At 36.7% G+C, this 21,240-nt stretch overlaps 3 protein-coding genes across 3 annotated transcripts; all 3 read right to left on the bottom strand.

Moving 5' to 3' along the window:
- Nucleotides 1–648: 648 nt before the first annotated feature.
- LOC112715728 (heavy metal-associated isoprenylated plant protein 9) lies at nt 649–3,259 on the bottom strand. Its single transcript, XM_025767540.3, has 5 exons — nt 3,057–3,259; nt 2,562–2,724; nt 2,274–2,446; nt 2,058–2,148; nt 649–1,361 (listed from the first exon to the last, which is right to left on the bottom strand). The coding sequence occupies exons 1-5, from the start codon at nt 3,075–3,077 to the stop codon at nt 874–876; spliced, it is 936 nt and encodes a 311-aa protein (XP_025623325.1). The 5' UTR covers nt 3,078–3,259; the 3' UTR covers nt 649–873.
- Nucleotides 3,260–6,286: 3,027 nt separating this feature from the next.
- Nucleotides 6,287–9,594, bottom strand: LOC112715727 (IAA-amino acid hydrolase ILR1-like 5). Its single transcript, XM_025767539.3, has 5 exons — nt 8,880–9,594; nt 8,672–8,797; nt 8,040–8,354; nt 7,622–7,750; nt 6,287–6,909 (listed from the first exon to the last, which is right to left on the bottom strand). Exons 1-5 carry the CDS (start codon nt 9,207–9,209, stop codon nt 6,538–6,540), a joined length of 1,272 nt encoding a protein of 423 aa, XP_025623324.1. The 5' UTR covers nt 9,210–9,594; the 3' UTR covers nt 6,287–6,537.
- Nucleotides 9,595–14,528: 4,934 nt separating this feature from the next.
- LOC112715725 (protein NTM1-like 9) lies at nt 14,529–18,071 on the bottom strand. The gene is made up of 6 exons (XM_025767538.3): nt 17,386–18,071; nt 16,998–17,275; nt 16,323–16,625; nt 15,750–16,019; nt 15,186–15,614; nt 14,529–15,095 (listed from the first exon to the last, which is right to left on the bottom strand). Exons 1-6 carry the CDS (start codon nt 17,591–17,593, stop codon nt 14,805–14,807), a joined length of 1,779 nt encoding a protein of 592 aa, XP_025623323.1. The 5' UTR covers nt 17,594–18,071; the 3' UTR covers nt 14,529–14,804.
- Nucleotides 18,072–21,240: the final 3,169 nt, after the last annotated feature.

The following is a 21,240-nucleotide window of genomic DNA, read 5'->3' as shown; positions in this document are numbered from 1 at the left end:
ATTCAATTCTTTTTCTTTTCATGCTTTGGACGCATCCAAACAAGTTCCATGACTGTGGGGATCTGAATAATTTCTAATTTTGATTGTTTTTCTCAACTTAGGTAGCTTTTACCATACAGTGTCTTCCATTTTCCAGAATCCAATGCAAGGAAGGCAATTAGCCAATTAATGACAAGTGTAACCAAATGATGTATTTCGATGACGGAGACAAATTAGAGACAATTCACATGGCGTGGTTTAATTTCACCATGGCCAAAACCTCTACCGCGTTAGAATATGGGTCACATTTAGAGATTATTCAAACCTTATATTCAGTGGGTCGGTCCTCTATCTACTATGTGAAGCCACGTTCATTTTCGTGAAGGAATATATGTTACTATTCTTTTTCCGTTTACTGAGAAATTCATTAAACAAATAGAGCGAAGATGGATGTTCAAACTCTATTATCCCATTCCTCTGTTATGGTAGGTTCACGTTTTTTTTGTGTTCTCTCTTAATAGAATATATATAATTATATGAACAGAAGTGGGACACGCAACTTATAGAATTTTGTATGCTTATCTGTGACATCCTTCCCATTTTTGCATAGTCATGATCATTAATCAATTATCTATACAAGTGATTAGGAAATACATTGATCAATCAAGCTGAAAAGAACTAGGAAGCATTTGTACAATATTATTATATGTAATTAGTAATAATAAATATAGTGTACAGCATAAAAAAGAGCACATATATTATCTATTTGACACTTTCCATCAAGCAACTCAACACTAAAATTCCTCGTACATATGAGTGGTACTTAGTACTTACAAAGATGAGTTTGAAGTTTGAACCAATTATACTATGTGTGTGTATATATTGCTCTCTTGTTTATGAAATGCAGCATGCATTTGGGTTCTCATCACTGAAGAGTTGAGGGGGTGGAATCCGTTCAATGACATAAAATGGCTGATAATAGTGCATCATCTTCTTCATACCTTCTTCCTCATCAACGTCAATAATCTCATCTCCTTTCTTGGATTCTTCTTCTTCTTCTTGCACTTCATTACCACCACCACCACCACCCTTTTCTGCTTCTTTATTATCACTATTATTATTCTTGTCTTCACAACCATTCTCTTCTTTCTTGGCTTCCTCTGCTGCTGGCTTCTCTTCTTCAAGTTTAGCCTCTTCTTCTACGGGTTTCGCGGCTTCTTTACTTTCTTCTTTCTTCTTCTCTGGTTCAGGTTCTGGCTGGGGAACTATCTTGGCTTGCTTCTTGGTGCATCTATAGACATAATCCACTAGCTTGTTCGCGTCCATTGTCCCAGTCACTGTAATCTTCCCAGTACTAAATTCTGTCACTGCCGCTTGAACTCCTACTTAGACAAACACAGTTATTCAATAATGACGAGTACATGTTTATAACCATAATCAATATTCATACACAAGACAAGAGAATGATTTCACCAACTTATTTAATGAGTACTGAATAAGATATGCAACACCGATTATTGCATGTCACATATAATGCATGATTATTAATTTGTTAGGCCACATATTACAGACAACATTGTTCATGAAAAGAAGGGTTCAAAATTGAAATTTGTTAGGTGGATCATGGATCCCATGAGGTTATTATGTTCCATCTGAGTGACTTAGATGCAGATAAAGTCTTGTCACCACTGTGGCATAGAAATTCTAGTGAAGCAACAAGGTTATATCACTTTTTGATGGATAGGTAGTGATGGAAATTTCATCCTTTATCTTTTTGGGGATGCCCAGACATTGAAACATGGGTACTAAATAATTGCTGACTCGGTACTCTGGCCTAAAAGAAGTGTATGAAAGAATTGACAATCAAAAATCCAAAATTGATGATTCATATCCTCACCTTTAAGTGGCTCCACCAATAGCAGAACTACATTGGCTCCACCAAATTTTAATCACTAACAAACAAGTATTAATTTCTTTTCCTTCCTATCTATCCGTCCTTTCTCAGTTACAACTTACAAGTATTACAAAAAAGATATCCCACACATTGAAATGAAGAGGCACACACATAATTGGTATACCTTTCATTTTGAGTATCTTTTTCTTGAGTTGCTCAGCACAGGCCTCACAGTGCATGTTCACGTTAAGTTCCACAGAAACTGGAGCACTAACCTGAAACGGCAACCAGTTACAAATTATTAATTTATTGACATAAAAGTTTGGTATATCCTCGAAGCAATGTATCAAATTTTTATGACAGATAAAGAGAATAGACGGACTAACAAATAACAATTTACCTGAGAAGTAACAACTTCTGGTGCTGCCTCTCCTTCTGCTAGAGGCAATGGAGATATAACATTGGCTCTTCTCTTTGCTTTCTTAGTAATTATGTTGCAAATTGCTTGAGGCTCCACTATTCCCTTTATGGTCACTTCATTTTTAGCCATATCAATCACCACTCCCTCAATACCTATTAGAAGATAAACACATGAAAACCATGAGGAGTGGACAAGCATATGCATGGTATGTATGTATCTGGAATCAAATGCAAAGAGAAAGGGTGACAGAAAGATGAGATAACTAACCTTTCATTTTCATAACGTATCTCTCAATCTTCTTGACACATCCCATACAATGCAAGTCCACAAACAATACACATGGAGATGGTGGTTTCGCCTCTTGCTTCTCTTCTTTCTTCTCCTCTGCTGGCTTTTCCTTTGGCTTAGACTCACCCTTAGGTGGTTGTTCCTACCCAAGGCCAAAGAAAGAGAGAATAAAAACCAGTTAATCTATTAAAAAAAAAAAAATACATGCTATTTTTATACCAAAAATCAGCTACTAAATCAACTATCATATAAAATAAATGTTGAAATACAAAAGCATTTAGAAATAAATACCTATTGATTAATTTGATGGCTAAAACGACAAATAAGCAGTATATATAAACGTAATTGGCTTGATTTTTTATCCACCTAGAGAAGTATATATAAACAAAAAGCACAATTCTTTTTGTATTTGATTTATGTTTTCAAGATTCAAACATAGCCTAAGAAACCAGAATGGCAAGAAAGAAGGCTAACCTGTTTTCCTTCCTCACTCATTTGCTTTATCAATGGGAAATGGGAAATGAAATTGCAGTTCTGAGGGGCCTAAAAATAAAAGAGATGAAGAGGGCTAACAGCTACAAAGAAGAAGATTTATATTACAAGGAAGGGGTAGGAGTATGTTAGATGGTATAAAGCTAAACTAAGTTATTCAAAGCACGTGTAGCTGCACAAAGAACAAATTGTAATGTAAAGAGAAGAGTCGTATTTATAGAAATAGAGAGGGAGGTTAATATAATGGTAAATCAATAAAGCTTTGGAAATGATAATACTCTTTGTTACCCACCGACTGGTAGATTTTTCATGACAAAGTTGTGAAGTGTCACTTTGTCAGACATGCATGGCATGTGTGTATGTGTGGCACCCCTTTAGGACAACCTGGAAAAGCTTTGTTTTGTGTATTACCTTACTACTATCTAGATATAGATCTTTAGCATGAGTACCTACTCTGAATCTTATGATAATTTTAATTAATATAAATTTTAACTAATATAGATAAGTGTGTGTGTGACGTCTCATTTTATATCATATGTCGAACAAATTTAAAATTTGATTAGTATTAAAATAGTATCACATTAATTTGATGGAACAGAAGTGTAAGTTGGTTTAGTGTATAATATAAGATACATGTATAGTTACTCTTTGATATTGGCATTTTTTCAGATCCACAAAAATAGGTATAGAATTATTAAACTGATAAGCAAATGATAACCTGCCACTTAGGCTAAAAAAATTAAAGATGTACCGTGTGCATTCCATGTCATAAAAACACTTTTAAATTCGAAGTTGGATCAGGTTATGCTGCAGTTAGCAGGGGGTGACAACTAATAAGCCTTGAAGTGAGGACCTAGGGTGAATCCAATAAGAGAATTGTAACTTATTTCTTTTGAAGCATGTAATTTTGATTAATCTAATATTTGCTGGGAATCTTTCTCTGAGAAGTGAGAACAAACAGGATAAGGGTAACCTTTCAAAACTGTTGGCTCACCGCTCACGAGTTAGAACCCTCTGGGAAAAAAAAATATTCCCGCCAAATTTGTTCTTTCTCTTGTTTATTCCACCAGATTTTCAAATTTAAGAAGCATTTAAGTTATTCATGACTCGAATTTTAATAATAAGATGAATTCCTCTAATCAAATGAAAATGAGTGCACATGAAATTGCCAATACATTTTAGTTTTTATTCTACTCAAAGCTTAAACTTCTTGTAACATGTGACCAATCAAAGATATTCGGTTGCTGTCTATAAATGGTAACATTAGATTTATACATGAAAAAATGGGTTTAATTTCTATGAAATGCTAAAATATATATATAATCTCCGCGGCAATATTTAGTAGTTATGATTTCATTGCAAATTGAAATTAAATTTGATCATAAACAAATGAAATGAGTGAAATGTTATGACTGATGATATATTATGATACTTTGAAAATGAGATTAACTGTTTAAGTATTCTCTTTTCCCACAGGAATTAGAGCTTAAGCAACGCATTTCTTATTTTCATGACATATGGAATCGTTGGGATGGATGAAACACTGGGATCTGAGAAATGCCTTTACAATTTGGGTCTACAACTACAACTGATACAACAACAAATGAACAAACTGTTGAGCCATCACATGGGTTGTTTCTGACCTTTCTGTTCTCTAAACATATCCCTTTCCTAGTTCTCTGAATCTTCCTTCATTTCATTTCATTGCACCTTCATTAGAATGGATTGGATTATAAAATGTCTCTTTCTGTGTGCTTTTATATCAATACTAATTCAACTATGTTATATTTGAGCAGTTTTCACGAAATTAACACTCAAAATATTAAAATAAATAGTTTTTCTAATACAATTTGCAAATAATGGATCATAATTACATAAATTTACCAATTAGGTAACACGTACCAATTTACGCGTACTATATGTTAATGGCGAAAACTCATATACATTTATTTTTATTTGATGATGATAACTAAGAATTATTAGATGATTTGATAAATTTGACTAAATCATCATCTAATAATTATTTTTATGTGATGTTGATAATCAAGAATCAGTAGATGATTTGATAAATTTGACTAAATCCATCGTTTAACAATTATTATCTATTAATTTTACATCAAAACAACTATATGTGAATTTTTTGTCTATTTTAATTCATTTGCGTACTAAAAAGGTCAGATGTATATTTTTCACATCAAATATTTTACATGTATCGTGCTGCACACCGCATATTCGTTTTTGTACCGAAGCGTATTGTATTGCATGTAGTTAGACTGCTAGAGTAATGTAAAGTGATGCATGAATTGGTTAGGTAAATTTGATCATCTTTTTCAAACTATACTATTTAAACAGTGCAGGCCGTTTGAAAAGCTTCACTTGATTACTGCATATTTTGGGAACAATGCCAAACCAAGTGTGCCGGCAAAGTATGTTTGATAACACGTGGAGATGACTCATCATTTTGCACATTATGTTGCTTTTAATTCCATGTCTTGCTTGATTTGCTCGTATATCTCTTTCCAAATTCCAACTACTAAATTGCAGATATAAATTCTGGGAAATGTTTTAGGTGCTCCAGCATATTTTACTGCAAAATCAGTACGTCAGTGTGAAGAGTCATTAAGATTTATGATTTTGACGTAGGTGGGGATTGGGGAAACATAAAATCAGGATCTTGGGGAGGATGTTTTGGGCAGCCAAGGTTTGGACCTTTTGGAGAGAACGATGGCAATGGCAGAGAGTGTAGCAGTTGGGTGCTAAGGCAATTGTTCGAGGAGACACTCTACTATACATATTGAAGTTGTATATATATAGAGAGAGAATTATAAATTCCTTTTACAGTTATTTTTTATTATTTTATTAATGTTCAAAATATAGGTCCTAACTTTTTCAATCTCTTTTTTATCTCATAAAAAAAAGTTGTATAGAGAGAGAATATAAATTCCTTTTATAGTTATTTTTTATTATTTTATTGATGTTCAAAATGTGAGTCCTAGCTTTTTCAATCTTTTTTTCATCCCATAAAAAAAAAGATCTGTAAACTTAGATCTTTACCGTATAATTCACCTTGTTGGAGCCACTTTTCTTGCGACGTTGGCATAGTCCCTGACGCCGAAACGCAACGTTCTTGGTTTGGCATTATTTTCGATGTCCTTAAAGCATTGATAGCTGAAGATCCTTGGAGAGACCACTATACAATGATGCGGACTAAATTTAAATCAAGAATGGTCTTTATTTTTTTGGACTTTGAACCAAAAGTAAAAAGGAATAAGGAGGGCCGCATTCAGAGTCTGGCTTTCTAACTATCCAAAAAAAAAGGAACAAGGACCATGACAATGTGGTCAGTTCAATATACATTAAAGAGAACTCCATTGTTTCCAAAACCGCTCCCTCTATCTGTGTAGCATAACAATTGAACTAACTTATATGAGATATGCATGAAGTGGCACCAATAAGATGAATGTTACCGAACATTATAGTTTTTCAAGTACAACTCAGCAACAGCAGCATGCATTGCGGCCCCTATTGGAAGAGCTTCCTCGTCTAGGAAGAAATAAGGAGAATGTGGGGAGTAAGTTGCTCCCACTTTCTCATTTCTGATTCCAATGCTATACATCACTCCCGGAATCACTTCTTGATAGAATGCAAAGTCTTCGCCTGCCATCACTCTCTTGGCTGCATGCACATTTCCTGGACCGAGCAGAAGTTGGCCGACTCTTTCGACATGCTGATGCAAACCTTTGTCATTGACCACTGCAGGATATGGCGGGAAGCTTCCGTCTTTGAAATCAACATGCGCACTGCATCTGTGCACAGCTGCCTGTCCCTCAATAACCTGCAAGTGTATTTCCCAACAACAAATGTTGAAACAACTTTTTCAGAACAAGACCATTTAGGATAACCTACACCATTCTCCATTGAGATTAAGTGATATTATACACAACCCTTTGATTTGTCATGCCTATAATAATTACCTGAAGGAGGATGCCAAGTGTCACATAATCCAAATCTTGGGAGAGGTTAGCGTATACTTTACAAATACATGGGTGTCATGTTTAATATCATCTGACCGTAAACAGAGAAGTTCGAACAAAGCCAAATAAACTGCATTAAAATCTAAACCGATGCGGGAAGATGAGCAAGCAGAAGATAAGGAGGTACGTTATGTGTGAATTGCTATGTGGCTAAACGTCGCAGATAGAATCGGAGATTTGTTGCAAATCCACGTTACTAGGCAATAGTTAATTGGCTTCAATTGAATGCCTGATTATATACTTATTGGGAAAGTAAAAGCATATGGAATGCCATAACTGAACATTGCAACAGGTAGCAAGAAATACCAATTAAGACTATTCAGATGACTTTATGCTAACTGTAGATTCTTCTATGAAATAAAGATACACCCTCTTCCTCTGCTCACTTGGAAAAAAGATGCAACTCTAAGAATCTAAGGGAAACCAACCTCATGACACACAGATAATGGAAAATACAGATGATAGAATTGTGCAGAAACTTGTTAAAGTTTCCAAATTGGCTATGATGCATACCTCTTTTATTCGCTGTCTAAAATGGTGCAACCCTTCAGTTGTCTGAACCCTCAGAGTGCCTCCAAATTTTACATGAGATGGGATCACATTTAATGCAGTCCCACTTTTGACAAATGCTATTGATATTACCTGTGGCCAACATATAATGGTCAGAATTCATTTACATTTTTACAAGCTTTTCTTATCATCTTATGTAGTTCATCTACAATCGCTATATGGCTGAAACTTGAAAGTCTTTACAATTGAAATAGCATAAGCCAGGACCTGTTAGAGGAACAATTTTTTCTTTTCACTGGACCTGTAGGTATATCCATTGCTTAACTGAGATTTGAAGTGATGGCATCCAATTCAAATTTGTTACAATTTAATGTTATTGATAGATCTGCTTTTGAAAGTCAAGATAGAGATTAGCACATACTAAACTTTGAAGGGGATCGCTTTCCCTCGAGACAAGCTGTTGCAGTGCTAAAATTGCAAATGATGTAGCCAGCAACGGATCCACACTTTGATGAGGAAATGCGGCATGACCGCCTATTCCAACAATTTTCGCCTCAAAGCTGCATCCGGCAGCTGTAAAAGGCCCTGCAATAGATGCTATTGCTCCGGTAGGTGTCAAAGCATCAATATGAACACCAAATATTGCTTCTGCATCTAGAAGACCTCCATCTTCTATCACTTGCTTTGCACCTCTAGCTCCCTCCTCAGCAGGTTGGAAAACAAACTTCACAGTTCCCTTTATACCAAATAAGTAGAAAAGTGTTTCAAATAAAAGATTTTGCCCAGTATGCATGTTTGAGACCCTCAAATACACAAACAGAAGAAACGTGTAATGACATCTTTCTTAACTTGTCTTAAAATGTCACGTCAAAGGAAAACTCACTACCTAATATCCAGATTGAGTAATGCTAAATACTTATAATTCAAAATCTCACATCTATTGCATAGTGATGGGATGTTGGAAACTGTTAAGTTCCAACACTAAGAAACTTGTTAACTTTCAGTATAGCATTGTAACCGAAAATTGCAGCAAAATGAGAGTCTGAGAAGAACCTGAAATTGATCCTTGCGCTGATTGAGCAACTTTGCGGCACCAAGAAGCATTGTGGTATGAGCATCGTGTCCACAAGCATGCATTCTGCCTTCAATTTTACTCGCATACTCCCAATTAACAAGCTCCTAATTTAATTAACCATCTCCAAACATGAACCGAAGTCAAAGATACAAAACACGTTAGAGGTCAAATCAAGAAGATACTTACCTGCAAGGGAAGAGCATCCATGTCAGCACGAATAGCGATGACAGGACGAGAACCATTGCCAACTTGGGCAACGACACCGGTTTTGGCGAAGGGGAAGTTGTAGTGTATTCCAAGAATATCGAGTTCCCTGCGAATAAGAGCACTAGTGTTGTGCTCTTGGAATGCGAGTTCGGGGAATTGATGAATCTGCCTTCTCACCAAAACCAACCAGTCTTTGTCGTTGCGAGCAGCGCTTAGGATCTGTTGGGCATAGAGTTCATCCTCTGAGGTGAACACAGCTGAAGTGGGCGAGAGAAGAAGGAACACGACAACAGCTACAAGAGGATCCATAGTTCCAGGATTTACTCGTGTTTATGAGTTTTGAATCGGAGACCAAAACAATACTATCATTATCAATTAGGCAAAGCATTTGCTGGAGCTATGACCGTCACACACAGTTCCATGGTGCTGTCTAAAATTTTATGAACCTCTCCCATTTTATAATTTTTGTATTTATTTATTGGCAACCAAATTGTAATAACACCAAAAAAAAAAAAAAGTCACATGAGTCTATTCCATTTGTTTATGGTGAATTATCAGTTATAGGATAAAGAGACAAATATGTACGTAAATATAGATATTCTGTGGGAGCTATTGTTATTGTGATAACTTACTGAAAGTATGTTGAAGGTGGTGTAGCATGAACTTTTGTTGTCAAGAGGAGCAGTGAGGCAGCAGAGAGGGGTGGAGATGGCTGGCTTGGGTTTTTTTTTTTGGGTCAGTGGCTGGCTTGGGTTGGACTCGACCATGTGGTTGTGGGAGAAGTCCAGTAACGGGAATGAATAGGCCTTTTTGGGGGTCTGAGCATGGGTGAAACTGGGCTGTGGACTGTGGACTGTGGTTTTCCTAGTCTTTATCATTTTGTAAAAAGGAATATTATGTTCTACAAAAAAAAAGGGAAATTATGTGGTGTGCACAAGAAAAGAAATCCAACAAGGCGAATGAGCCTTTTTTTTCACATGACATATCTCCTCTTCTTCATCTCAAAGGTCTCGGGTTCAACTTCTACTGACTGCAATTGAGAAAAAAAATTTGGTAAGTGTGTGAGGAGTATACAGATGTGTATTGTATCTAGGATTGGGGGTTGTCCAATCCACCTAACAAAAAAAAAAAGAAATCCAACAAGAAAAGAACTCCAATAAGTAGAACTCTCCTAGATGCAAGGGGTATGGATGGGATCATATCGGATTTTATTAGACCCGAATTTATTCTAATATTTTATCGGATCTATTTTATACGATAAATTAATAAAATATAATTTTTAAAGATAAAGTATAATAAACATTATATGTATTTATATCAAAATAAATTATTTTAAAAATAAAATAGTTGTTTCGAGGGTTACCTGAAACACTAATTTGGCCCTGATGGTGAGGTCCAGATCCCTTTGGGTGGCAGCGTCCGACTTGATGTGCTGAGGTGCCGCCTGTCCGAATTCCTTGTGAGGAGGTGGGGGTGGTACCTGATGCATGAGTATCTTTCCTATCTTTTCCTAGTGAATTTGCATTCAAATTATTGAGTTTAATCAAGATTTAATTACCCTTAGCCACTATGAATGATACTTTGAGTTGTTTGCAATTTCTGTTTATTTCAGGTAGCATTCGAATGGATTTGACGGAGTTTTGTAGCAGAAAAGGAAGAAAGCAAATGGTGCTATCAACCCCGACCTCCTTGCACTCAAACAGAAATATCTTGAGCTATAGAGGTCCAATTGACGTGATTATAGCGTTATTGAAAAGCTAACTTTTAGAGCTTTCCAACGATATATAATAGTATACCCTTTTCTTCCATTAAGTTTGGCCTTCACGGCGCCAAACTTGAGGTTACTCAAGTTTGGCGCCACACTCAAGTTTCCAATGAAGGATGCACGCTGCCATCTCCACGCCGGCGCCAACACAAGGACTCACCAGAAGAAACACGCTGCCTCCTCCACGCCGAACTTGAAGTTCTTCAAGTTTAGCGCCATCATCAACGCTCCAAGAGAAGCTCTTCTGCCATCTACACGCCAAACTTGAGGTTATTCAAGTTCGGCGCCAACTCAAAAGATGCAAGGGATGTATGCGAGCACTCCACGCCGAACTTGACTCCCTTCAAGTTCAGCGTCAACTCTTCTAACCCAAGTGGTCCCCATTCACGTCCAAAGGTTGCACGGATCAATTAAATTAATTTTGATTTAAACTTTTATTTCTTTTATAATTAAGAAAAGATATTATTTAGTTTTAGGAAATATATTTTATATTAATTAGGATTAAATATAAAAGGGAAAAGAAAATCAGCCCTTCGGGTCCATCTCTTCTCTTCTACTTCATTCCGTTATTTACAGTTTTTACGAATCCTAGTTTTCTCTCTAAACCATGAGCAACTAAGCTTCCCTTATCTAGACCTGTTCTCGGAATTCAGGGAGTAGCTCGAGTTCTTCTTTATGTGCCTGAATATTACCGACCTCATCATAGAACCTCACCCTTGGACTTTGCTCGTTGACTTCAACTAGTAACATGGCTTCTATACTATAAGCGAGTCGGAAGGGTGTTTCTCCAGTAGCTGATTGAGGTGTGATTCGATAGGACCATAACACTTGAGGGAGTTCCTCAGCCTAAGCCTCCTTTGCATTTTCAAGCCTTTTCTTCAATCCGGCCAGCATGACTTTATTGGCTGCCTCTGCTTGCCCATTTGCTTGGGGATGTTCAACCGAGGTGAACTGTTGTTTAATCTTCATACTGGCTACGAAGTTTCTGAATGTAGAGTCGGTGAACTGGGTACCATTATCCATGGTGATGGAATGGGAAATTCCATACCTGTTAATGATATTCTTGTAGAGGAACTTCTGACTTCCTTGTTGAACAGGTCAGGATCCTGAGTATACCGACAATTTATGCATCAAGAGCTCGGAATCTATCTCGGGCATGTCGGAAGCCTTCCAGGCGAAGAGGTCAGAATTTTCTTGTAGGAGCCTTATCAGCTTCTGCTTCAAATTTCCTTTTAAATTGGCTCCTATATTGGTATTTTTTCGTCCTCTTGCATGATTTGTACTTCTTCGATCTTCCCTCCGGGCTGTGGTCGCAATTTTTCTTTAACTCGGATGCCTCCGAGCTTAATGGTGTTCACTTCCTTGCCTTTACCCCTCAGGTTTAGGCTTTCGTTGTAACACTTTCTCGCCAGCTTCTGATCACCCCTGATGGTTGCAATTCTAATCCCTCTGGTGTTGGAAATTTCATGCAAAGATGGGGGGTAGATACCATTGCTCTAATCCGATTTAGGGTCATTCTACTTATCATGGCATTATAAGTCGAACCCACATCGACGACAATAAATTCGATGCTCAGAGTCTTGGATTTCATCCCCTTTCCAAAAGTTGTATGTAGGGGTATGAATCCCAGTGGTTTTATTGGTGTGTCCCCTAATACGTAGAGGGTGTCAGGGTATGCCTTGACTCCTTTTCGTTCAATCCCAACTTATCAAATGCTGGCTTGAACAGGATGTCTGCGGAGCTTCCTTGATCCACAAGGGTTCTATGTAGATGAGTGTTGGCGAGGATCATGGTAATTACCACCGGATCGTCATGCCTGGGGACAATGCCTTGCCCGTCTTCTTTGGTGAAAGAGATGGTTGGGAGGTCGGGTAGTTCACTCCCGACTTAGTAAACTTCCTTCAGATGTCTTTTACGAGATGATTTGGTAAGTCCACCGCCAGCAAACCCTCCCGAGATCATATGTACATGTCGTTCCGGGGTCCGTGGTGGGGGATCTCTCCAACCTTCCTAATCTCGTTTCCTCTTTCCATGATTGTTCGACCTTTCCATGAGATATTTGTCAAGCCGACCTTCCATGGCCAACTTTTCTATCACATTTTTTAAGTCGTAACAATCATTGGTAGAGTGCCCATATAACTTGTGATATTCACAGTATTCACTACGATTTCCCCCCTTCTTGTTCTTGATAGTCCGAGAAGGAGGTAGCTTTTCAGTGTGATAGATTTTCCTGTAAACGTCGACTAGGGAGACTCGTAGGGGAGTGTAAGAATGATATCTTATGGGCCTTTCGGACTCGACTTCTTCTTTCTTCTTGGGCTCCCTCTCCTTTTCCCTTGATGAGTTAGGGTGCTCGGATCGCCAACTCAGTTTCCGCAGTCTGACATTTTTCTCCATATTGATGTACTTTTCGGCTCTTTCTTGTACATCGCTCAAAGAGGTCTGGGTGTCTCTTGGAGATGGACTGCGAGAAAAGTCCTTCTTGAAGTCCATTGACAAGACCTATTATTACTGCTTCAGTAGCAGGTCCTGAATTTCTAGGCACGCCTTGTTGAACATTTCCATGTAATCTTTCAGACATTCTCCAACCTCCTATTTTACTCCTAGGAGACTAGGTGCGTGTTTGACTTTGTCCTTCTATATTGAAAACCGCATAAGGAACTTACGCGAGAGGTCGTCGAAGCTGGTGACCGACTTGGGGTGGAGGCTATCGAACCACTTCATCGCCGCCTTTGTCAAGTCGTTGGAAAGGCTTTGCAGCGGGTAGCATCAGAGGCGTCGGCTAGATACATCCGACTTTTGAAGTTGCTGAGGTGGTGTTTTGGGTCGATGGTCCCGTCGTACAGACCCATGTCAGGGCTTTTGAAATTTCTTGGAACTTTTGCCCTCATGATGTCTTCACTGAACAGATCTTCTCCCCCCAATGGGATGTCTTCTCGGTCAACGCGAGAACTTTTATCTCGGAGGTTGGATTCTAGTCTCAAAAGCTTTTCTTCAAGCTCTTTTCATCGCTCAAGTTCTCTCCTTAGGTTTCTCTCCGCTTCTTGCAATCGTTCCAGTTCTTGTTCCAACTGTTCTAGCCGTCCTTGGTGGCCATTTAGCAGCCCCATGAGATCGGCAGCGTGAGGTTGTCCCTCCTTCTCTGCCTCATGCATCCCAGAGGAGATTCTTCTTGAATCTTGAACGCCTGAGGGGCCTTCTATATGTTGTCTGTCCGCTCTTTGCAGAAATGTTATTGCTCTATCATTGTTGACTGCATCTTGATGCTCTTGCTCAGATTCCGATACAGTATATCCATTCTCGTTCTGGTCATCCGCCATTATGAGTTGATCTACCATGTCCTCGATAATGGCGCCAATGTTACGTGGGTAACCTGAGATAGATGGATTGGGCTTGAAGGGAAGACCCAAACGTTAGAAGAAGGTGGTCTCCGACCTGATTTACGTTTGGGAACTGCCGTTCGAGTTGTGAGTTTGAAGAAATGGAAGGTGGTACCTGCAAAGACACTCTGATGCCTAAGTCAGTAAGGGGTTAAGCAGATTCAAATGTATTGGAACTTAGGTTTACCTGAGTGTGTCAGTGTATTTATAGTGATCATCTAATAACCACCGTTGGTATATTTCCACTTCTAATGGTGGATAACCGTCTCTTTATCTTAAAGTTGTTAGGATACCTCTTCTAGAAGTGGGTGAGAGATTTGAGAAGACAATTACTTATTTGAATAAGTGTTATTTGCCAGCTGAATCCGACCTCTTTGAGAAGGTCAGGTGAACAGTAAAGGCCATCCTTTGGATTGAGCCTTTTTGACTTACTTGAATTTGGACCATAGTATTGAATCAGAGCATGAACAACTCTCATCATTATTTCACAAATAACTTTCTTGGCATTCATAGGCAGTAAGCAAGTAATTAAGAGAGAAGAAAACAGTAGCACAAGTGTTGATCTAAATTCTACTAGCCAGCGAGGTAAGCAACTAAGTATATTATACAGCTACATATTGAAACGCATACTCTCTCATAATAGAGTTATCAACAAATCTAGGAGTCAATCCTAAAAGCCTCCACAACTGGCCCTAAAAAAAGAAAGGAAAAAAAAAATGGAGGCACATTACACGCATAAAGGAATGATCTCCTAGAAGTTCATAAGTTAATATATCCCCATATGTTAGCAAAGAACAGAAACGAGACCAATACAAAGGCAGAAGCCACAACAACACATGACCACATTTTGAAATTGGAGGAGGCCTTTGATATGTAACTAAGCCTTCTGCGCAATAATCCCTTCAACCCCAACATGGAAGAACCTCCTTTTGCAAGTTTAGATATCATGTTTCTTTTATCAGTTGACTCAGTTTTCTCCTGGCGTTCATTCAGATCATTAGCAGTATCATGCTTATCTGCAGTGTGACTTTTGAAAGTTTTGTTTTTGTTCTACAAAAGCGAAAAAGCAAATCTCATGAACACGTGCACAGACAATTCTTTATATAAACCAAAGCTAAATAAACGTAATTAGCTTCTTACCCCTGCAATTATTGGTTTTGAATCATGCTCTTGTTTAGGACTCCCATCATCTGCCATCTTGTTTGAGACATTTGCACACTGCTTTAACAATCGGATTCTCCTTGCTGCATTACCTTGATCTGTAAAGATCATTGCTGGTTGTTCATTTCGCACTTGTCGAGTCCTTATCTTGATTCCAGTATCACCACTAACATAGGTATTAAGGTTTCTCGGCTGCTCATAATCATTGAATACGTTATACACTTGGCCTGTTCTGGCATCCGGAAAAGAAGCCATCTGGGAATTGTTTTGAATTAACGCGACACTGCTCTTCTGCTCATCAGCACTGAAGTCAGACGTGAAGGTGCTGCAAAATTGCGGAGTTGTTGCCAAAGCAACCTTTCTGTGAATTGCCTCCTCGGGATAAACAACATTCGTCGGGTGTATGCACTGAAGAATACAGAGAACTATAATTATAAAGAATTTTCAAGAAACAATGCTAAATAATATAGCTGCTGCTCAGGGTTGATGAACCACACTCAATACAATGACCAAAATATAAATAGCAAAAGAGCTGTTACTCACTGTCATATTGGTCAGCCCTGCATCTGGTTCGCTACCTGATACACTTTGCTTAACATTATTAAAAAAGTTGTTCTGTGCTTGACTATAGGGATCCTCATAGGAGATCTCATCCCAATTGACAGAATTTAAGATGTCTGCAATATTTGTCTCATTGTTTGCTTGGTAGTAAAATTCTGGTGGAATATGGCTATGGACTGGGGAGAATAATTTGTCATCAAATATCTTGTCCTCGGGGTCATTGAATATGTCCCAATTCAACGGCGGAATGTCCTGTCAGAAACATAAATTCAGTTACTCAAATAAATAAAATACACACTAATAAATCCATACATATAGAGAAGTGGAGATACTCAATTTTTTTATCGTGATAAAAACATTATTTTAAAGTAATGTATACTGAAACCTAACTGAAAGATAAACTGCTATTCTCATAGCAAGTGAACATTGAAATCACTCTAAATTATTCTCTAGGTAGTCAGAATTCTCCATTGTGACTTTAGGATTTATTTTTTCCCCCGAAAGAACACGATGATGATCCAGTAAAATATTCAAACTGAGTCAGTCAAATCTAACCTCAGCAGGTAGTTCAAAAGCTTGATTTCGCCTTTCACAAGCATCATATCCGTCACTATGGCAATCAGCAGAGGTTATAACGTTGGAAACCGCTTCCTCAGAGATCTCAGGGATAACACCCTGGTGCTTCTCATCTGTAACTTGAGACGGCGATACTTCAGCCAGAGCCTGATCAGACTGTATTTCTTCAGGGGAGTAATTGGCCGCCATGGGAGCGGAATCTGTTTGTTCCACCTCATCACAGTTTGAAACCTCAAGACTCTCATCTTGTTTCTTGAATAATCGGCAGAGTACATACGCATTCTGTTACAAACCAAACCAAATAAACAGATTTGTAGGAATCAATAAACATATCCCAACCATGTTAAATATTTACCAAAATCACCGCCAGTATAAAATACATGCTAAAATATAAAATGCACATTGAAAATAAGTTAAACAACACATCTTTATACACAAATAGATGGTGGCGGTGTTTGGTGGCCGATTTTGGTGTATACCATTTTTGAACATATCCTGTAGGAGGCAGTGGATATGATAATAGTGGTAAAAAATTGAACATATAAAATGAAATACAAGATCCCAATAACCTCTACAAAGATCCAATGGTAAATCACAACATACATAAAAAGATGATATACATACATATACATGTGTAACTATAGGTACAGGTACCTGTCCAGGGTTGGTGCCATCAAGCTCCTTGAGGGTGGGGCGGTACTCATGCATGACCCAATTGGTTCTCTTCCCTTTGGGAGCACGACCTGTGTAGAACACCAGAGTCTTCTTCATCCCAATCAAGGTGGAACCTGACTTGATCTTACGATCTTTTCCTGTGGCCTTCCAGTACCCATGATTGGTTGCTCGGTTCAACCGGTGACCATTTGGATACTTCCGGTCCTGTGGACAGAAGAAGAACCACTCCGGATCCTTGTTTCTTATCACCGACAAATCTGCAACAAAATAAAAAGAAGTTACGATCACGTTATTGTCATCAAATTCAGAAACAGGGAACATGAGCAGAAAATTAGTAAAGCAAAGAAACTTCATCTATGATTGATACCTGGCAAGTCCCAAGGCTCCCATTTGCAAACATCGATTTCTCGAATAACCCAGACTTCTTCTCCATTTCCGTTGATTTTCTGTCTCAGATAATAATCAACAAGCTCTTCGTCGGAAGGTCGAAATCGGAAACCTAAGGGAAGCGAGTTGAGAGACAAAACTGCAACCTCGCCGGCGTGCGGCGGATAACAGTCAACAACGGCTCCCATTGGACGAGCTCTAATATTTCCGGTTTATGATTTTGCAGCAGAGACGAAAACAGAGAGAAACGAAAGAGAGAAAAAAGAAGCGAAAGAGAATGGGATGATGAATTATAAAAGCAAATGAAGAGATGAGGAAGGAATCAGAGGAATAATTCGATTCAATATTTGGTGAGAATTTGGGGTGTGATGGGTGAGTGGCCCCTTTAGCTTTTGCTCACTTTTTATTTATCAGACTAACAAAGTAGTCGCCAACAAAGTAAAAGAAGTTGCACAGAAAGTGAAAAAGAAAGAGAGAGAAGAAAGAAAGTTTCGTCAGTGCTACACACTGTAGAGTACTAATACTGCTTTCATAGTTTACGTGACAAGCGCGTTCACGGTTCCTCGTGTATATCCCGCGTTACCATTGTTTACCCTTGGTTTTTGCTTCCGAAACTACAATTTTGCCACTTCTGAAGTATATGGCGCGGACTGAGTTGATGGAATATAGAGGGGTACAGTTGGAATTAAACTTATGAGTGTTGTTGTTGTTGTTCAAAAAGGAAACTGCAGAAGGAGGGAAAAAAGGACATGCTGTCAAGCAAATGAAAAGCTGACGCGTGTACCTGAAACGGACGAGAGGACCCTCATTTTACGTCGTGAGTAAGGAAACGCAAGTTTTGCCCCAAAAATTTAAATGGAAAAAAAAAATAGATATACACTTTTGTTTAGTGCTCCTCGTCTCTTTCACAATATTTTTTAATTTGATGTTAGTCATATTTTGAGGAACTATTAATTCGATTTTTGTCTATTTTTTAAAATGATAATACGATTTCTCACTATAAAAATAATTCATTTTGGTTCTTATTTTTTATTTTTGTGATCCAACGTAGTTTGTGTGAGTATTTTTTTGTTAATTTTGAACAAAAAATACTGACGTGTCAGATTCAAAAATGAACAAAAACTTAATTGTCTTTAAATTTAAATTGGTTAGGAATTTAGTTGTCCATATTTTTTAAATGATATTTTTTTAAAAAAATTATTTATTATATTAATATTCTTTTTTTAATAAATTATTGAATATATGGTATAATAAGTACAAACTAATTAATAAATTATTCAAATTTAAAAATATTATTTATTATGAAACTAAATAAATAATTTTTAAATATCTAAATAATAAATATTAAAATACGGTTGATACATTAATAATAATAATTCTATGATATAATATTAGTATTATAATCTAGAAAATAATAAACACATTATTTGATATATAATAACTTTTTTTGAGTTTTTCTCTCTTTAAACTAAATTAATAATTCTATTTGATATCTTTACACTAAAATACACCATGAGTATGCTACTATTACTAAATAAAATAAAACATAATATATATATATATATATATATATATATATATATATATATATATATATATATATATATATTATGAAGACCATTTATAAACTCAACAAACTCAACACATCAATAATATTATTAATCTATCAATAATACATATTCTCATAAGGTACAGATCCATGAAGATTTATCAATATAAGAATAATGTGGATTAACTAAAATTTTATGTATATTAAAATTTAATTAAATGTTACATATATTTTACTCAACATAATTTTTTTATCTCTTTAAACTAAATTAATAATTTTATTTGATATCTTGGCATTAAAATACACTATGAGTAGGCTACTAATAGTCTAATACTAAATGATATATCAAATAAAGAGATAAAAAAAATTAAATTTGTTATTACTCAAAATTTTTTTACTATATATCAAATAATGTGTTCATTAGCTTTTATTTTATTGTGAAAATTATTTAGATCATAATACTAATAGTATATTATAGAATTATTATTATTAATGTATTAACCAAATTATATATATATAGTGTGTAACTCGCAAAGAAGATTTCAGATCCCGTGTTCTTCTTCTTCTTGCTCGGCTTCTTCTTCTTCTTTCTTCTACCAATGTTCTCTCTTCTCTGATATGAAGTAAAAAAATTTTGGTAGTGAAATTTCTGTTTTTATTTAGGTGAGTGAGAGAAATGAATGATAGAGTTCTTTTAAAAGTGTATTACTTTGGTTAGATTTTGTTACAAAAATCTAAAGGAGTGAAATTTATTTGTGAAAATCCATTAGATGTTGTTATTCCCTTCACAATCTCATTTGAAGAGCTCAAAGGTGTGATTTGTGAGAAGATAGATTCTTTGATGTCAGGAAAAATATCATATATTTTATACCGGTGTTTGGTGGATTCGTCCAATTTGAAACCAAATATGTAATGGACGAAGCGAGTATGCAAGTGATGTTTTCAATGTATATTGAAAGTCGTGCTCGAATCTCATTCATCAAGTTGTACATTGAATTCGAACAATCTGAGGCCGACCGGAATATTGTATGAGAAGATTATAATAGTGACAGTGAAGAAGAGTTCGAAAGCAATTACGAAGTTGTTGGTCCAGACGGAGATGAAGATCAAAGTGACGACACCGTGGTTCCAAATGTGACAGACGTGGCAAATGCACTCGCGAACGAAGTGCCGTTTGAGGAACCATCTTTCATGCGAGTGTTGGATTTGGAAGCCATGCATGTTTCGGAGTTTTCGGAATATATGAGTGCAGGTACATAATTGCCTATATTTATAAAAAGGATTAGAATTTTGTAATAATTTATGTTAATCGATGGACGTAATAGTTAGGTGAAATGTGAAAATATACTCAATTAGCATTTGTTTATTGTGTTTATTTAAGTAAGTTTAAGATAATAATTTTTTTAGTTAGTTATTAGTTTAGTTAAATATAAATTAGTATTTAGTTAAATATTTAGGTAATTATGTGTTTATTTTTTTATTTTGTTTTGACCGAGATAAAACCTAATGCAAAGTTTATTTATATCATAATTGATGTAGTGAGTATTGATTTACCTTTAATTTCGATTATTAAATATTCGTGTATTAAGTTTTTTCGTATGGTTGCCGTTGCGGTAGAAATTCCTATTGTCGTAGATGGTGAATTTGCCGACGGGATGGAATTCAGTTCCAGGGAAGCTGTTATTAAGGTGATGAAAGAGTATACCATCCGAGAAAGTGTAGACTACCAGGTGTATGAGTCGGAGCCGTTGACATTTTATGCGAAGTATACACAGTATGGGTCAGGGTGTGATTGGCTTATTAGGGTTAGCATGATCAGCAGGAAGTATTGTTGGGTTATAAGGAGGTATAATGGTAGTCACACCTGTACCAGAGCCACCATTTCTCAGGATCATTCGAAGTTGGATTCGAACACAATTGCAGAAGCAATAAAGTCGTTGGTTGAGATTGACCCTGACGTTGCGGAAATTGGTAGATTAAAAAATTAATATGAGTGATACGTTGCAAGTACAGTTCTTAACCAACAAAAATCTGCTTATCAATTTAGAAGGGTTGTCACAAAAATTAGAATTTAAATACTGGGAGTATGAATCCCAGGTCGTCTCCCAACGAGTTGCAGGAAGATGTGCTATCTTATTAATTAGAGGTTTTTCAAAATAGTTTTGAGTTGGATAAACAGGAAATTAAATCAGAGAATTGATATAATTTAAATAAAAATCTTGACCGGGAGTAGATTAATCAAAAGTTCTATCCTTGTTGGAGTTTTTCCAAGATCAATTGATAATT

The sequence above is a fragment of the Arachis hypogaea genome, chromosome 10, assembly GCF_003086295.3.
Source record: "Arachis hypogaea cultivar Tifrunner chromosome 10, arahy.Tifrunner.gnm2.J5K5, whole genome shotgun sequence".
In the NCBI taxonomy this organism is placed as follows: Eukaryota; Viridiplantae; Streptophyta; class Magnoliopsida; order Fabales; family Fabaceae; genus Arachis; species Arachis hypogaea.
Note: the sequence above shows the minus strand (reverse complement) of the source record. Positions and strands in the feature narration are given on the sequence as shown.

What these genes read in the sequence shown, in the direction of transcription:
- LOC112715728 (XM_025767540.3), bottom strand. Translation starts at nt 3,077, where the DNA reads ATGAGTGAGGAAGGAAAACAG. An exon ending in TGAGTGAGGAAGGAAAACAG is followed by an intron (nt 2,725 to 3,056) that starts GTTAGCCTTCTT and finishes GGCCTTGGGTAG; the next exon opens with GAACAACCACCTAAGGGTGA. An exon ending in CAGAAGTTGTTACTTCTCAG is followed by an intron (nt 2,149 to 2,273) that starts GTAAATTGTTAT and finishes TTGCCGTTTCAG; the next exon opens with GTTAGTGCTCCAGTTTCTGT.
- LOC112715725 (XM_025767538.3), bottom strand. Translation starts at nt 17,593, where the DNA reads ATGGGAGCCGTTGTTGACTGTTATCCGCCGCACGCCGGCGAGGTTGCA. An exon ending in GGAGCCTTGGGACTTGCCAG is followed by an intron (nt 17,276 to 17,385) that starts GTATCAATCATA and finishes ATTTTGTTGCAG; the next exon opens with ATTTGTCGGTGATAAGAAAC. An exon ending in ATGGCACCAACCCTGGACAG is followed by an intron (nt 16,626 to 16,997) that starts GTACCTGTACCT and finishes GGTTTGTAACAG; the next exon opens with AATGCGTATGTACTCTGCCG.
- LOC112715727 (XM_025767539.3), bottom strand. Translation starts at nt 9,209, where the DNA reads ATGGATCCTCTTGTAGCTGTTGTCGTGTTCCTTCTTCTCTCGCCCACT. An exon ending in GCGATCCCCTTCAAAGTTTA is followed by an intron (nt 7,751 to 8,039) that starts GTATGTGCTAAT and finishes TGTTGGCCACAG; the next exon opens with GTAATATCAATAGCATTTGT. An exon ending in TTAGACAGCGAATAAAAGAG is followed by an intron (nt 6,910 to 7,621) that starts GTATGCATCATA and finishes ATACACTTGCAG; the next exon opens with GTTATTGAGGGACAGGCAGC.